Below are 18,307 nucleotides of genomic sequence, written 5' to 3' on the forward strand. Positions count from 1 at the left end.
GTTTTGTAGTTCACAGCCGCATGACACGCCGGTGCGCAATGGCGTGGAGACCAACGCACAGAAAGCGGCTCTGATCTATCTGAGAGAGGCGGATCTAGAGGCTGTTCCGATGCAAAATAACGTAAATACACAACAGACAAAGAAACCCCCCCCCCTCCATCTCAAGGAACGCTGTAGATTCTCCAATGGAGCATCGCGTCCGCGGCGCTCGGACGGCGGGGCCGACTGATGCTGCGATTAGTGAGCGTGTGTTGTGAGGACCGCCGTGGGTGAAGAGAGGAGAGAGCCGCATCGAGCCAGCCCCTCTCTGCCACTACAGCAGGAGCCCACGCCGCGGATGATGTGTTTTTACACCCTGCCGTTCTCCATCCTGTCTCGGTTAAAGTCGAGAGAATCGATCGAGAGGGATTAAAGGCATTTATTTCACCCGGCAGCAGCACTAAGAACCAGGAGAAACAAGATGAAATTTCCCACTGAGAATCCAAGAAAGCCAGGGAGCGTGGAGCCTCCACCAGGTAAGACTGTAGATCTATTATTTTGTTTTATGTTGCATTTATTCTACCCGTTAGATTCTCCACTGATTTTGGAGAGCTGCAGTCTGTCCCTTTATATTGTTGTGTTAGTTTTTACCCAGTCTGCAACAGCTGTGATTGCTTCCAGCTCCAGCAGACTTTTGCCAATAAGAGATTAATGCTGATCAGAAGTTGATTTTAGAGAGGGGGGGTGGGGGGCACAGCAGAGGCTGGTGGTGCATGCTGAAGTTTCCGATGGGAGAATGCTGCAGCCACGTCTCCAAATGGTCTGTGGCGTTCCCACTGCTCAAAACACGAGGGCGAGATGCGCTGACAGCTGGAGAAAACGATTCTTTGCATGAGCAGATCACGCACCGACAGTTAACTAAAGCTCGGCGTGATGTGCACAGAGGTCTAGTTGGAACATTACCTCATCCACCACCGGTCACGCCACGCAAAAAAAAAAAAAAAAATCATCCTGTATGTGTGTCACGTTCTCACACGGCGCCGGAGCGTATTGCTTGCCTGGCCGTCACACAGACCAGTGCATGTGATTTATCAGCTTAGCACATTCACCTTCGGCCTTCTTTGGCTGTCCAAGTGTTCCTCCCACACATTAGGAGGCCCACTTGGGTGCTTTCTGAAGCGCGTCGCACCTGCATGTGAGCAGATGAACACATCACGCGTCACATTGCGGCTGATTGGTTCAATAAATCAGAGCAGTCGATTCTGCTGGTTGTAATTAAGGTGCTCAGTGTTGGTGAAACGTGACACTGTGGTCACAATCCCCCCCCCCCCAACGCACTGTTGCATAACATTATTTTGGTGAATGCATGATAGCATGTAAAAAAAAAAAAAATCCATCTCTTTTTGTGTTGCTGGCTGTCACTCACAGTGGGAGTTAATCCAAAAAAAAAAAATCACTTTTGGATTCTAACCACAGTCAAAAAGCCTGTGTGGGTTCTCAGAGATAATTAGCAGGACTGCAGGAGATGGTGTGACATTTAGCTGGAATGTATGTTCCCTCTCCTACATTATCACTGATCACTTCCATCGCTGAAGTGAAGCCAGGTGAAGTCATTTCCATTTTGCCATTTATCAACTCAAGGGACCACTTTCTAAGGGTTGCCCAAGCGCTCAGCCGCTGATGATGATCGTGAGATGGAGTTGAAAGCTCCGGACAAAGTTAGCAAGACCTTGAGCTAAGATTTCCAGTCAGACGTCTTCTCCTTTCTATCAAACAGGCAAATATGAATCCTTGGGGGTGAAAAAATGAGTGGCTGAAATGGTGGTGCTGTGTGTTCCGTCGAAATCTGGTGTTCAAAATAATTCAGAATTTAAAGAAAGAATTCTCTCTGATCACGTTATAGTCCCCGTATTTGCCCTGAGGTCTTTATCTTTTTTTATTTTGTCTCTTTTTTTCCCACCACATGAAACCAATGGTCATCTGAAAGGTCATTCGTGCTGTTCTCCTGTTGCTTATCAGAGTGTTCATCAGCAAGAAGCATCACTCTCAAGTGCAAATATTGCAGCACAGAGCATGCAGTTGATCATTTGTCCTTTATTTCAGTGGCGGTTCAGACCAACTTGATGCCCCCCAAGAAAGTGCAGCCAGGCATGCTTCAGTCCAGCCTTGTGCACGCCAGCGTGGCCACCATGCAGAACCCGATGGGCTGCGCTGTGCCGCGGCTGTCCGTCTCCTCCCGCCCTCCCAGCATGGTGGCCAGCATGGAGGCGGTGGCCGACGGTTCAGCCCCCTTCACTATGATGAAGCTGAAGACGGTGCTGGCAGTGTTTGTCGTGGTGGTGGCCTACCTGGTGGCGGGGGGCTTGGTGTTCCGGGCGCTGGAGCAACCCTTCGAAAACAACCAGAAGATCACCATTACAGCAGAGAAGGCCGCCTTCCTGCAGAAACACCCGTGTGTGTCCCCAGACGAGCTGGAGGCTGTCATCAAGGTAAGAGCAGCCGCTGGTCGATAATCCAGCTTTTCCTCAGTCACGAATTTGGTCTCCAGAGGGGACTCAGGTCTACTGAAACCTGAGCTTGATATCGATCTGACGCCATTTAAGCTGCACGCATACTCTACACTCCACATACTCCTGCAAGCGATGCTGGGATTGGATACAAATCCACTGAACTGTCTAGTACATACAGAAGTGTAGATGTCTTGATGGCTCCCACACATCCTGGAAACTGCCTGAAGCAGTGTGGATCAGAAAGACATGTTAATCATGTTTAGTTGATTCACTGAATTTCTTTGTAATTTGACAAAGACAAAGAAACTATTTGTTGTCACTCTGGGACGGCACTCACGGAAATTTATAGTTTTTATTGACTAATAATAATTAGATGGATTAATGGGGCTCAGTGTAAAGTCCACCTCTATACCACCTTGATAAATAAGGAAAAACAAGCCAGTTAAATAAGTCAGTCTCATAAAATCACTAATAGATAGAATTGATAGATAGTTGAAGGATTTCGGAGTTCTTGACAGAGTAGAGCTTGGCAGTACTCACTCTTGTACAACATTAAAGAAGACAGCATGTGTATTTAAACATGGTTGTGCGTATATGAGGGGTGTGTACATGTGAATATGCAAAAGAAGGTAAGATGGAGGCCTGCGCAAAGGTGGAGGGACGAAATGGTGGCTGCCAGAACCCCCCTGGTGTGTGGGTCAAAGGAGGACACAGCGCCAAGCCATATGTTGTGGCTGTTAGCTTTGCATCGCAGTCAAGGCCTTTTTGGAAAGCTGTATGTGTGAGTGTGTGTGATGCAGGCGTGCGGTTAGGAAAGGTTGCATGCAGGGCCTGTGTCTGTGTGAGCAACCTAACATCAGCTTAACTTTCTGGCTGCAATACGTCACAATAATCAAACTCAGTGAACACGAAAGCAAATCAAAACCAACACATTCAAAAGGTTCAACCAGAAATTGTTCCGGAGGTGAGAGTTGAAGACCTGCTGGACAGGGAGCCTCCACCAGACACTCCCAGCACACCTTCACTACACGTGTGGGTTTACCAGGTCTGTCCGGCAGCCTCCCCCACCACCTGATCCAACCACCATGGATCAGCACCACCATACCACAGAAGTGCAAAATACCACTGTGGTTTGGATCAGTTGCAATGTTTCCTAATCACTAATCCTAATGACCATTACTCATGTTTAAATGCTTACACATGTAGATAAAACACAATTCCTGCCTATATTTACAAACTATTATCCAGTAAGTTTAATATATTGTTCTAATATACCATTCCTTTTTGGACATCTTCAACTAATTTGTCTAATGGTGTTCCCATAAACTTAGATATTAAGTTTTACTTTATCTAATACTTTATAAAGATTAACATTAGTCAATTAGATATAGGCATCAACTAAAAGTCAAGTAATACAATAATACACATTAATTAATTGTTAACAAATGCCTCTTGTTAACATTTTTAACTGTTGACATATTCTCATCTCATCTCATCTCATCTCATCTTCTATACCGCTTATCTGTCAGGGTCGTGGGGGAAGCTGGAGCCTATCCCAGCTGACATTGGGCGAGAGGCGGGGTACACCCTGGACTGGTCGCCAGTCAATCACAGGGCCAATTTTTACATGAAGTCCACTGCGAACCTATTTCATTAAGAGAAAACTGGGTAAAGGTTGAGATCAGTGGACATACTTCATGGTCTTCATATAGAGGTTTGCTAGCTCCTTTATCTCCACTCATTGACTTACCTATAAATTACTGTGCATGTTATACTGAACAACCATTACTTAACCCTAATTAATCATTTAGAATGCTTTACATGTGTCAATCTGTTTTGTAGGAAATTTATTTCATTTATATGAGTAATGCCTTACTTAACTAATACCAAATGAAGCCAATTTTTGGCGGAATACTTTAAATGATAAGAAATATTCCTGTAGATAATAGGGTTGTGAAACTGAGTTTTTAATTAAGTGGAGAGATCTCATTTGGAAAGTAGACTGCATGATGAGTCCCACCGGTGAAACATTCCCAGTGGAACATGGAATTGGTGTGGAAAAGAAGGAGAGACGCTTCTATTTGTTTACAAGAGCTCTTTTCATTTTCATGTTTTCATTTTACACAAACGGAAAGGCATTAAACTGAAGTGATACAAAAATTTCACTTCACATTCCTTACTAAGTATTTTAACAGGATAATAATTGCATTTTCTTTTTACATGTAGCACGCAGTCTCCATCTTTTTAAAACTGGAATGCATCATGTTCTTAACAGATGGTGGTCATTAGAGATCAATTGATGATAAGGGATGAATTTTTAAAGGCCGATAAAATCGTGAGTGTCTTGAAGACCAGGGAGTGTGTTCACTGCTCTCAACCTTCACCAGAAATAAGTCATAAGGTGGAAGAATTACCCCTAAACATGTAGAAACAAACTGTTTAGCTTTGAAATTCATAATATACATGTTAAGTACATCTTTATCAACCATTTGATGATATTAGTATCCTAATTAGTACGTAATCCCCTTATAAATGTTACTTGCTGCTAACGCTAATGTTGCTAACAGTTACTTGCTTATTGTTGTTGTGCTTATGCTTATAATCTGATTACTGTACTAATGAACTGTTAGTTAATTATGACTGTACTAATGAATGTTAATTGCAGCTCTATAAACAATGAAATAATGCATAAACTAATACTGTAGTTAACATAAACATAGTAAATGAGTATTAACATTGTTAATGATTATTAACTATGTTAGTGTATGTACCCCCATTGTAAAGTGTTACCACTGTGGCTGTAGAAAGTTTTGACCCAGCTTGCGATGCTACAGTGTCTTCCTGTTTAGAAGGTTGCTCCTTTTTAGACAGCGCTCCGATCATTTCATTCAGCCTGAATGAGCATAGCCCAAATTTAGTCCATAAAGTGCATAAAGTTCTTGTGGTGGAAAAAAAAAACTACAACATATATAAATTCATCACACGAATGTGAGAGAGTGCATAGTCTCCCTCTCCCTTAATAAATGTTCAGCCATTATTTGGATGTCAGATGCCAAATTTCTCACAGTCCATCTAAGAAAATTGCTTGGAAACAAGATTTCTACTAACTGTCAGAAGGCAGACCTTCATTATTAATGCAGGAGAACATGAATTAAGGCTTAGAAGAAAGATCCCACGAACATATTTGAATGTGACTTGTGCTGCAACACTTTTGCTTCCGCTAACACCAGGATTTTTCATGGCCCGGTGCTCACAGCCACTTGTAAAGCAGCGTAGTAACACCCAGCTGTTTTGGCCTGAACGGTTATTGACATCAGCAGTGGTGAAATCCTGTATGATAATGGACAGGCAAATATAGAGCGCAGTCACTGCATCTGAGCCCATAAAGCTGCCGTGGATCAGTGCCAGCTCAGTTTCACTGCCTGACACATTCAACAAGAGAAACACATAAACCCAGAGCTGCATAGTAAACCCACCCACCTCTGTAACTAACAGCTCGCGCATATGCCACAATTGGAAATGAGTGCTGTAATTGCATGGCTTCGTTCTAAAAGCAAACACTGAGATGGTCGCTAATCTTGTTTAGGCCAGAGAGATATCGGGTATCAGATCAGTCCCCTTTCTAGAAAAGATCTGCTGTAGAATGAGCTTAAGCCTACGGCCAGCGGGGAGACAGGGTGCAGCTGCTGATGTGATGCTGTTACATCACATGCTCCTGCGCTGAAATGACGAGCACTTTCTTCGATGGACTCCTTTAAACAGAGAGACAGGAGGTTGTTGTTGTTGTTTTTCTGCACATAGTGTATCTCCGGGACGACAGTACTGTCTGTGCACCCCTGCATTTGAACACAATTCTTATCTCAAGCTGAGAAAGGGGACTTCCAGTTTGACGCCTTGGGCCTGCTAACGCAACAGCTGGTTTATTCTGTGATAATTGCACATATTTTAAGCTCAGACAGGTCAAATCAGGTCTTCAGGTCATGAAAGCTCGTGCCAAGAAATTAGCATTTGTTCTTTGGTCCAGCAGCGGCGGCAGCAACAGCAGAAATAGCCTCAAAAGCAAGAGCACATTGGGCCCAAAGGGGCATGATTGACTTGAGGAAATGAAAGACATCCAGCATGCTTGAAACAAACTAATTCAAATGATTTCAAGTGTTTCTGTATGCTATGTTTGCATCATCTCCTAGTTTTCTCCAGCTACTCAGGTTTCCTCCTACTGTCCAAACACCTGCATGTTAGCCTAAGTGGTGATTCCACCTATGATCATAGGTGTGAATGTTCTTTGTGCCAGCTCTTTTATTGATGCAGCCTTCCAGGCGTAACCTGCTCTCAGGCCAATACAGTGTTAATGTTAACACGAATTTCAAATTTAGTTCGTTGCTTACATTTTAGTCATTTCATTTTGTTTTATTTCAGTCAAGATTTAGTTTGTGGAAGTCTGTTCTAATTTTAGTCAATGTTTTACTCAATTTTATAATTAATTTATAATAATAATAATTTTATAATACTGTAATGGATTTTGCTGAGGAAAATTTCTACTGGCTGCAAAAATTGCAATGAGAAGTTTACCTTGAAGTATGTGTTTAGTCGTCTACACAGTGCACAAAAGTGCAAGCATATATCCTTCACAGCTCATATTTATTTTCTGCATTTATCTACAACACATAATTGTTTATGGCCACTGCAAGTCTTGTTGTGCAAAACAATGTCATCCAACATTGTCGATGTTATAGATGTTACACTGGTCAAATTATGTGTGAATGGCTCCTCCGTCACTGCGTTGTGAGATGTCATAGGAAAAGTCACAGCCTGCATGTGCTTTATGGAGGGCTTGTGCGGTAAGGCCTGTCCTCCTAGATTTTTTTCTGTCAGAAAAGTGCTGGGTAGCGCCTGGACGAGGCGCTTGTGCAGTGAGAGAACAACACTGAGTACACTACTCTGTACTCATGAGGGCATAAGGATAGTGATTTCGGCATAATTTATTTCCTTAGAAGAAAGGCACAGACAGGCCAAGACGTGCACTGCCCAGATAGATTAGTAAAGACAGACATACTAGACAGAGATCATCAATTTAATGTTACTGTCATTTGCTAAGATCAAACTTGACTAGTAGAGAACACAAGTTTCATGATTTCAAATTTCACGATTGCTGGGAGCAGCAATTCAGTTTTTTTTCTCCTTTTCTGACCAGAAGGATAGCTCCGCTTCATTCTCGTCATTGAAGTTGTAAACATTGAGACCTGATTTGACACGAGGAGGAGGCAGATCCCTGGTGTGATTTGCAGAGCGCTATGCAACATGCATAGTGAGAGTATAGGGCTGCCTGTACCACCTGAAATGGTGGAGGGGTTAACAGGGAGTTATTCATTTGAGAAGTCATTATTTTTATTATTTTATATCAGAGAGCCCAAAACAATAATCAAATGCACCCACAATATGTTGTTCTTTTTTTAAGGATATATCTATCAAATATTTCAAATATCTAGTACAACCAAATTAGCATTAAAACTGCAACTAGATGATCTATTATTAAATTCAGTAATGTAAACGATACAATAGTATCATAGAAATAATGAAAGGTTTGCAATGTAATGCAAAGTGCACTGTGTTTGTCTCCATAGCAACGGTTGATGAGACTCATGGGTAATAAAGACGCTTCTTTTTTTTTTTTTTTAGTCGAGAAGGAAATAATTCAAACTGATGGCCTTAACGGTACCCCGTTGTATTGCTGAGCTACCAAAGACCCCTCCCCAGATAGAAAAATAATGACTTTTTAATAATAACATTACAACATGCAAACATATAGTAGGAGCCCCAAATACAAGTATGAGGCTGACAATGAGCATGGTATTTCTCCTTTAAGACGGATAGGCATCTGCCACAGTCAAGGATTCCGTGCCAGATGAATGTCACACATCAGCCCTCTTTGTTCCAGGAGGGCACAGGTGGCAGCTTCATCTGATGACATTTTCAAGCCTGCTCTTCTTTGATTTAAAGGATGGTAGAAAGGGCACAAAGCTCCCTTCACTTTATACTACGCTCTGTGTTGCGGCTTTGTCTCCAAATGTCTCTCTGAATCTGCACAGCTCACAGTGGAATAACAACATATGACATATATACTGTAAATCTGCTCAGTCAGCTTCACAAATGTTATTTGTTACAGTAATTTAATATTTTAAGCCATGTGTGTCTACAAGTTTGTACTCTCCAAATCCCAGCTGACATATACGTAATGCTGGGTTCTGGCAAACCAGATATCATTTTAGTAAACAAGAGCAGGACCATAAAATCAGGTCAGGCTGCCAGAGAATACCAACAGTGGTAACTTTTTTGCCATCCATTAGCTACCTCATACATAATATACTGTATAATGCTGTATTATATTATAATAATTCTTTATATACAATCACTTTGTTTCATATATTTCACTTTTTTTGTTAACAATACGATATCACTACAGCAACATTTTGCCATGCGTGTTCTGTTTTGCCACCATGCCTTCCTGTTGGACTGTTCATTCGTTTGAGAAGTCATTATTTTTGAGAGTTCAAAATGGTGGATGGCTCCGCAAGAGTTGAATAATAAGTCAGTTTACAATTACAAACTTACAACAGCACACTAAAGCACTAACTGTCTCTGCTCAGACAAAAACCTCTTACTTGATATCACTTTGTGAGCGATTAGTGTGTGCGCAGCCGGCAGGGTTTGGTCCAGCTCAGATAGCGGCACGGCAAGCGTCTGCGTCAGCGGGGTTAATAGCATGCTGAGATTCATGTGGCAGCGTAGGAACAGCGGGAGTCAACTGGGAGTGAAAGAGCGCGGTGTAAAAGTTATCCTTCTCTTTCCTGAACAGAACAGCAAACTGTCTCTATGTTCTGCAGGTGGTTTTGTATTCTTAGTGACCACATTGTGGCTTCGTCCTATACTCCGGTGGGCTTCTTCCAGAAAAGTGGCAACTTTCTGAAAGACACTGAACCCCAACTTGCTCCCGAAGCATAGCTTCCCCTGAAATGGGACTGGACCCTGCAGGTTTGCAGATAAGAAGTGAGAGCGAGGTAGGAAGGAGCTGTGTGAAACTAAAGGACTCCGGGAAACCGAGTTGAGAAAGACAAAAAGTCCTCACTAATTTTGCTGGGCCCAAATAATAAAATATTAAATCCATCATCATTGATCATCATCTTCTAGAAATTCAAGTTCGAAGGGACATTCGCATCCCTCCCAGGAACGAAGCCCCATTTCTCGGTAAGTCAGGCATATATTTTCATTGAATCCATTTCTGTTTTATTGTTTTCCAAATGGTTTTTTAAAATTAAAACCTCTCTCTTTCTTTACGCAGTTACTGCCGATGAGCTGGAAGGTATAAACATTACTCAATCGGAAAGAAGAAAAAGAAAAAAAGCAACTGACAACTTTTACAAGATGAGTGAATATGTGGTGGAAGCTATGGAATGCCGGTTCTGGTGTGGAAGCCCTCCTGATTTCCACAATGATCCAGACGCCGTCGGAGAGGAGAATGCTTGACTTCCACACAAAAGGGGCTCCGATAACCTCCGATAAACACAGCCATCCTCAAGCCTGTTAAGAAGAAAGAAGCCTTATCTCTTGGCTAAAAGAGCGGATTTGGATCAGACAGCAGATACCTCTTGCAATAACATCCAGACTGAAGGCCCAGCAAGTGATACCATCACCAACCAAATTGAATCTGGTAAGACGAACATTTTTAAAACTTATATTATCATTTAATCAATCAATTAGTCAACCAATCTTTATTTATATAGCGCCAATTCATAGCAGTGTTATCTCAAGACGCTTTACAAAACAGCAGGTAAGACCAAACTCTTTAATTAAGAGACACAACGATTCAGGAATTCAAAGAATTCAAAAATCCCCACGAGCAATCATCAGATATTATATTAAGCAACAGTGGCAGGAAAAAATTATTATATTATATTATATTATATTATATTATATATTATTTCCTCTTGTTCTTGTTGCATGTCTTATAATGGATTTTTTGGCAGGCACAATACTAAACACTGCATCACGATGCCCACCGCAGACAGGGATTGTAGATTGTAGACTCTAGTTATCCCCAATGTTACCCGCCCCGTCGTCACGATTCAAATGAGACCTTACTTCCGGTTGTTTGCGGAGTAGGAGAGAGAGGTGGAAAAGAATATTACCGGTGACGTTGATCATACAAGTTAAGGGAGCAGCACCATCTCATCTTGGACACATGATATGTTTTAATGCAGGGTAATGCGGAAGCTAGTCATAGCATCTTAAATAGGTAGAAAATGATTATAACAACATCATATTGTTATAGCAGGAAGGTTCCTGGTTCGAATCCAGGCTTGAATCTGTGTGGAGTTTGCATGTTTGCACTTCATCCCACATTCCAAAGACATGCAGGTTAGGTGACCCTAAATTGCCCGAAGGTGTGAATGTGAATTTGTCTGTCTCTATGTGTCAGTCCTGTGATTGACTGGTGACCACTCCAGGGTGTACACCTCCTCTCGCCCCAAAGTCAGCTGGGATAGGCTCCAGCCCACCCATGACCCTGGAGGATAAGCGGTAATGGATGGATGGATATTGTATGTTATACGATATTAATGCCTCAAAGTGCCAATAGTGATAAAACATCAACTTAGATGCAATAATAAACTACAAAAAGTAATCAGATCAGTGAAGCTAAGGGCGACATAAAAGCAGAGTGCGAGACAGACAGAGGATACACGTGCATGCACAAGCACAGGACAATCAGGTTTGTGATGTTAACAAAAAACATTAGCCTTGTAAAGCAGCGTATTTAAAGTTCATATGGTGTGGCCATGTAGAAATGAGTAATGAGTTAATCAAATTCTCTCTCTTCTCATGGATATATCAATATAGATTTCCAATTAGTATCTCTTGATTCCTATAGTATATGTGCCTTATATATTTTGGTTCGTCTAACTCCACAGATATCAGCACATGTAAAGAAGACCCACTGGGGAAGCCAAACTTGAAATCCACCTAAAGAGAGGGTGGGCTTTGCAATCTATGCCAAGTTTGAGCAGCATAACCAAGCAATGATTACATAGAGAGCACTGCAACAACTAATGCAACACTGGCTAATGTCCTAAACAAGGAGCGTAACACACAGGTTAGAGAAAATTGAGAATACATAAAAAAACATCTGAGGAAGTGCTACTATTTACTGCCACACAAAACATCGCTCAGTGAGGACACAATGAGTCTGCCGTCTCAGATAATAAAGGGAACTTGGCAATTGTTGAGACAGTTGCTGAACACGACAAAGCTATTTAAAAAAGGTTGATTTCCATTCATAATGGAAAGTAAACAAACAAAGTCATTCAGAATGAGATTCTGGATTGTTTGGCAGACATTGTTTGAACCAAAATTACAGAAGAAGTGGAACAGAGTGAGGTCTCCAGCATCATGGCTGATGAAACACAAGATGTAAAAAAAAAACAGATTTCTCTAGTACTCGGGCACTATTTAAGCTATGAAGGTGCTGCCATTATAAGTGGTGAACATTCCCGGGTCCAGGTTAGGATCAAAAAGCAAACAAAATATTGAAGCATTGGTTCAGAGATTGAATGACTTCAGGGAGGAATTATTGTTTAATAACTTGTAGGATGAAGTGTTGAGCATTTCTGAGCAATGCGATAATGCAATACAGTCAGCTGCAAAGCAACAAAAAAGGCTTAGCTATAACCCAGCAAGAGTAAGTCAGAACCAGATGAAGACTGGTTTTGTACAGCCTAAAATTAAAAAAGATTGAACACTGTCTATGTCTCTTTTGTTTGGGTCGAATGTGGCCCTCTGACAACTGGCCCCAGCCTGGCCCCCTCAGTAAAACTGGTCTTCCGTATAGGTTCTGGGCTGGTTTTCCAGAAAACAAGATTCTCAAGGGGTAATGAAGAGAATCTGGTGGGAATCCAAATGAGTGGAAAAAAAGTGCCATTACCGCCCTCTTCTAGAGTCAAAGACAACCAGTGCTCCTTGGGTCCGTGTCCTTTATGCGTGTTCACGACAAAGTAAGCCAGGAGTCTAAACAAACGACTCAGTGATGGCAGCTCGTCAGAAGCCCACACCCCACGAAATACAGTTGTACCCATGAGACAAAAGACGTTGTCCGTTTAATTTTCATGTGCAGAAAATGATGTCCCCTTGGAGAGGACCCAGCAAGAGAATTTCTCTGTAATTAGCAGAAAACTGAGATTTGTGATTAAGATCTCTATTAGATCCATTATTAATCACTATGGAGTCCATAGCCCTGGTCTTTGTAAAATAACCCAGCACTAAGTTGTCTGTTCAGTGTATCTTCTGAAAAGTTGAGCAGAGTTTTGATCATCGCCCTGTAAGGGTGCGTGGCACTAGACTGTGAAATCAACCCAAAGTAGTGTCACATTGGCTTAAAATGGTATTCAGAGGGTAGTTGATGAGTCCCACTACCACTTAATTCGCCAGGTTTGTATTGTTTGCATTGGTAATTTTCAGTGTAGACCATATCTTTGATAGAAAGATGCATCGTGGGGGCTGACAATAGATCCAGGACAGATCTGGACAGAATTCCTCCCTTGTGGTTGGTTTCTTCCAACTGATTTCCCCCTTTTATAGTTGCTGCGTGTTTTGCTTCCCATCGAAATGCACTCTCCAGGAAGTCTCTTTCTCACTCTCCATGACAAAACCATAAAACGACCCAATTGTTTTTGATTCTGGTTATTAACATATCTCATTTTGTTGGGCTTATGAGCCCATACCTCGACCGCACATGATGGTGGCCCCATAAAAACGGGCCAAAACGCCACCCGCTTTCATGATAATCTAATTGAAATGACTAGAAAGGCGCTATACAAATACAGATCATTTACCATTTACTTCAAATGTTCATATGTCTGAATCCACTTCCTCTCATGCTGAATCCTTATGGATAAAGGAAGTGTGAAACCTGGCAAATTGAATTTTGCCAGCACTAAAACACAAAAGATAACTTCGAATTACGACTTTATAAATGTCATTATGCAACAGCGGATGTTATTGACGTGGGTCTACCTAGCAAAACTACAATGTTCTGTGGATGGACTACTAAAAGCACATCTTATTTAGCCCTACGCATTCTTGGCATGTTGTTTCATTCAGGCTATATAAACGGACAACATGATGGAAAATATTACATTACCAAGGTTGGAATAAATCTAAAAAAAAAAGGAATACAGCAGCTACCAGTAGTATACACACACCTATTTTTCCCGTACATCCAGCTCAGTGATCTCAGTCAGCAGCAGCAGCACAGCGGCTCACCCTCTCCTCTTGCACTGTGTGCATCCAGGCAGGTGAGAGTGAGTTGCTATGGTTATGGCGACACTCTTTCTCCGCCACAAGCCTCATCATTATTCCCCTGTCCCCTCATGTCATCCACTTCCAGGCTATGGCTGTTAGTCTCTACAATGATGTTACCCAGGTGCAATAACGCTGTTTTATTATCACAAAGGTCTAAATATCTGAAGCTCCACACTGCAAGAGAACAGGGAGACAACACACTGGTTATATAGTGACCATAAAAATCACTAACAACAGGTGGCATTACAATTAGTGACACTATTGCCTTTCTAAAAATATCTTTTATTTATTGATCTATTTATCATAAACCAAGATTATATTACAACAAAAATAAGGTCACTTCTTTACTCATGGATTTTGCGTCCCCACAGTTTATGTTATAGAAATGGATCACAGGTGTTTCAGTATGCTTCAATAGGCTTTATTTTGTTCTATTTCATTTTTGTTTTTGCAAATTCACAAAATGAAAATACAACAGTGCTGAAACGTCACTCAAACATCCACGAGCATGTCCAGGGATCTATGAATTCATTACAAATGAATGCATTTGTCATTGAATAGGTGCCACATGCACTAGTTACAAGTCTATCTTGCAATGTATGGAGCACAGCACAGCTATCACCTGCAACCTTGATAACCCTGACAACGGACTGTCGCTGCCTATCTGAAGGTGCCATCCAACCCAAAACAACCAGACAGCTAAACTGTGCTCCAAACACAGAGACAGACCTCTTCAATTTTGGCCTGAGGGTTACCCCCCTGACCCAACCGTGACCCATACAGCCAAATCCCCAAATTTCCCTCACATACAGTATATTCCATTATATTTCACATAGTCACCTGGTGCCTGAACTTTGTGTTTTACACTATAAATCGATACAGGAAAAAATTCAAATTGCTACTTATATCAATTCACCAGTATGCAGAACAGAATTGAGTGTTCAGGGGGGACCCTCAGACCCCCTGCTTAATATGTCACAGCTTGTGGAGTGCTCCATAACGTCTGCATCAGTGCTGGCGGACTGCAGCCAACTGAAGAAGATGATCCCGTGCTACCACCTTCATGTGTGCAAGAGGATTAACATCGAGGTCAGTGTTGCAAGGACAGACTGGCAGCACAACGGTCTCTCTGCAAGATCTTGACGCTTTCATTCTGAATGTAAATGGAAGTATTTAGTAAAAAGGTCATTATATTTAGTTTTAATATTGCCTTTATTAAGGCAAGGGTTTCAACATGTGTGACTTAAGTAACATAATCAATGATGTTTCGAAAGGTTGGCAACACTCAAAATGAAGTAACTCATAGAAACTGAGCAAAGATTACACTACAACTTAACTTCTCTTTGATCATTTTAAAACAACAGCACAACGTTCGTAGTTCACCTATATCGTTGAAAGGCATGAGATGAAAAATGCTTAAAAAAACAACTTACTGGTATGTTCCTGTGTATGACGACAGTGCCTTGCGTTGTTTGTTTTAGTGAGTGACCGGACGATGCATTGCTTCAGAAGTTGCTGCTGGAAGTAACCTTAACCCGTAGGAGAGGACGTCTGAGGTGGGCAATTTGCTCAATTGCCAGGCCCCTGCTGTGGTGGGTTAGGTGGACCTGGAGCTGGTGCGCTGAAGCTGATGGCCGGACTCACAAGGAATGAAACTGTCCTTTTGTCTTTCAAATTGACAGTAGAATTCATTCAGGCCACTGCTCAGGCGCAAGACTCCAATGGAGTGGGGACCTCCCAGATAGCCCCAGAAGCAAGGTCATTGTTGAAGTTTCTCACAGTACAGTTGTTAAGCTTCTCTCACCCCCTTGCTAAGCTGCCCACTCCTGAATTCTTCTTCCTTTCCCAATCTTTGCTCACCACATTACAATATTTTGGAATACTCCCAAAGCACCTAATGATATTGCTTTGTCATTCAGTATCAAATGGATGCCCAATTCTTTTTTTTAAATCATATTCCATTTAAAACCTATCATTTTGTAACTTTCATTTTTACCTTATGTTACACTTAACACTATTCATTTGATTTCATATAATGTTATGGTAACAGGCAACTCAGATGAAACCCTGTGCTGTGCCACAAAGTCACTTCTAACATATCCTTTTTTGTTGTTTATCTTTATTGTAGGGTGCAAAAGTCCAAACTAGGGCTACAAGTCTGTAACGAAGAGAAACTTTTAATCAGAGGTTGATTCCCTGTGGATGAGCTGTGTCCTTATGCGTTTGCCCTTCACCATACAGCTATCTGTCACACCCTGAGTGTGAGTCATTAAGCCGAGACTACATCTGCCAGAACGGACACTCACAGCGCAGACTGGCACTGAGTGTGATGCCTGCATTCTAAACAATGTCTGTGAAACTCACAGTAATTTACTGTGTTCATGTGCAGCAATTTCACGCACACTCACACATTGTATTAATTACAAATTACAGTAATCAACGAGTTATCACAGTAATGATGTTGCTACTGTGGAAAATCACAATGGTAAATGGACTACTTGTGTAACACCTTACGAGTCTTTTAAACCTCAGAAAGCACTTTAACATTACATTGACATTCACCCATTCGAACACAGGTCATACACTGATGGGAAGTTGCCAACCACCAGGAAGAAACTAATCATTCAGACACTCACACTGAAGCTATGCTTTCAGGAGCAGTTTGGGGTTCAGGTCAAGGACATTTCGACACGCGGACTGGAAGAGCTGATCTTTAATTAGTGGATTATCAAGAATAAAAATAAAAAAAGTCACAGTAACAAATTATGCACCGTAGAAAATCATAGTAACAAGTTATGTCCTGTAGAAAAGTAGGAGATAGTAGTAGATTCAGTAGGTTCAGAGATTATATTAGTCTGACTATCAAGGTAACATTATTACTAAGGCTCAGACAGAGGCTGTCTAACGTTACATTCGTCGTTTAATGATTCTCTCCTAAGCAGTCAACGAACCAGTGAAATGTGGATTTGTAATTAGCTTACTTCTGCTAATTTGTTAATTTGTCAAGATGTTAACATCCCCTTGTTTACAGTCTGCCTTGTTAAATTACGCATATGTGCTTACAGGGATTCATGTTTATGCAGTTTGTAAAACTGTACCCGAGTATTTACTCTGTGTCTCAAGTTCCCTTCATTGCACTTCAGATAGCATTATTGTGTTCTGAGCATGGGAATCAAAGATAGTTAGCACAAGATTCAAGATTATTCTTTGTAAGTTTTGCCCACATAAATCTAACAATATTTTGGCATGTGTCATGCTCAAGCAGGCCATGCAGGAGTATGGTAGAGTCCTTATTAACGTCCTCAAGTCCACCAAAGAAGAAAAAGAAGAGGTTGGACCTAGGGGGACCTAGGGAAAATCTTGGATTTGTATTAAGGATTTTTTATGATATGTTGTTACTCAATATAGATTTCATGAAGGTAGTAGTAGTTTTTTGGGCTGTGCATTGCTCCTTGTTACCCCAGTTCAAAAAAAGTTCACTCACTCATAAATACTAAAACTTATTTAAAATGTCAAAAGATCAAGTATAAAAAGTGCCATGGTCAGAAATAACTGATGTCATGTGTTTTATTCATTTTTGGTTCAGGAGACCTTGACTGGTGGGTGCTGGATGGTTAGTATTGAAGGCTGTGTCTGATGGTATCCATTTCCCCTGCCTGTCTGGCGTACCCACACTTTTTGCACCCTGCCACATATCCAACCGTGAGTACCAGAAGGATATGGTGTGGACATTTGAGTTCATTCAACAGTAAGGGTAAACTGTCTCAACCTGTCTTTTACATATGTAGAGGCTGATTCCATTAAGAATATATATTGGCAGGAAAACTTCCAATGTATAAAAGTTATTATATGCATCACAAAGCATTCCATATTGTGTGTTTCCTGTAACTTTTCAGGTACTTTATAGGCAATGAACCCTGATAGAGAGACAGAAACGTCAAAGGGAAAACTGACATCTAAAACCACAGGACAACTTGTACAGGACAATGGATTGCAGTGGACCTGCATATCTCCACTCTGCACTGAAAATTGATGGACCACCAGTGGAATTTCTAAAATGGTAAGAAAAATAATACACACACACCAAGATGTCTGTCTCTGTCTCTAACAGCCACCTGCCACAACACTATAAAAATCACACACAGACACACATACTCTGTACCGTTAGTCAAAACAAGACATAATGAAAAGACAAATAACAAAGACAGAAAATGACTAAAAACACAAACCAAGCTAGTGAGCTAGAGCAATTAGCTAGTGCTCTGATATTTATACTTGGCCTGATGGCTGATATGGAATATTTCTCGTGAGTCTTCTCTATTACATCAAGACAAGGGAGGGCCAGAGAATTTAATTAATGTGTACAAGCAACATGTGACAAGCAACCCGGTTACACGCATACAGATACGCATCCAACGATGGCTATATCATCAACTTCTGGATGGGACCGTTTATAGTGTTGTATCTGA

At 41.4% G+C, this 18,307-nt stretch overlaps 1 protein-coding gene across 1 annotated transcript in view; it reads left to right on the forward strand.

Annotated features, from left to right (window-relative positions):
- Window positions 1-460: 460 nt before the first annotated feature.
- LOC139218344 (potassium channel subfamily K member 10-like) overlaps window positions 461-18,307 on the forward strand; it is a 32,088-nt gene continuing 14,241 nt past the window's right edge. The window contains exons 1-2 of the mRNA XM_070849905.1: window positions 461-515; window positions 2,083-2,468. Coding sequence (XP_070706006.1) covers window positions 461-515; window positions 2,083-2,468 — 441 coding nt within the window. The remainder of the gene's footprint in view (window positions 516-2,082; window positions 2,469-18,307) is intronic.

Source organism: Pempheris klunzingeri, chromosome 18 (genome assembly GCF_042242105.1).
Source record: "Pempheris klunzingeri isolate RE-2024b chromosome 18, fPemKlu1.hap1, whole genome shotgun sequence".
NCBI classification, from domain to species: Eukaryota; Metazoa; Chordata; class Actinopteri; order Acropomatiformes; family Pempheridae; genus Pempheris; species Pempheris klunzingeri.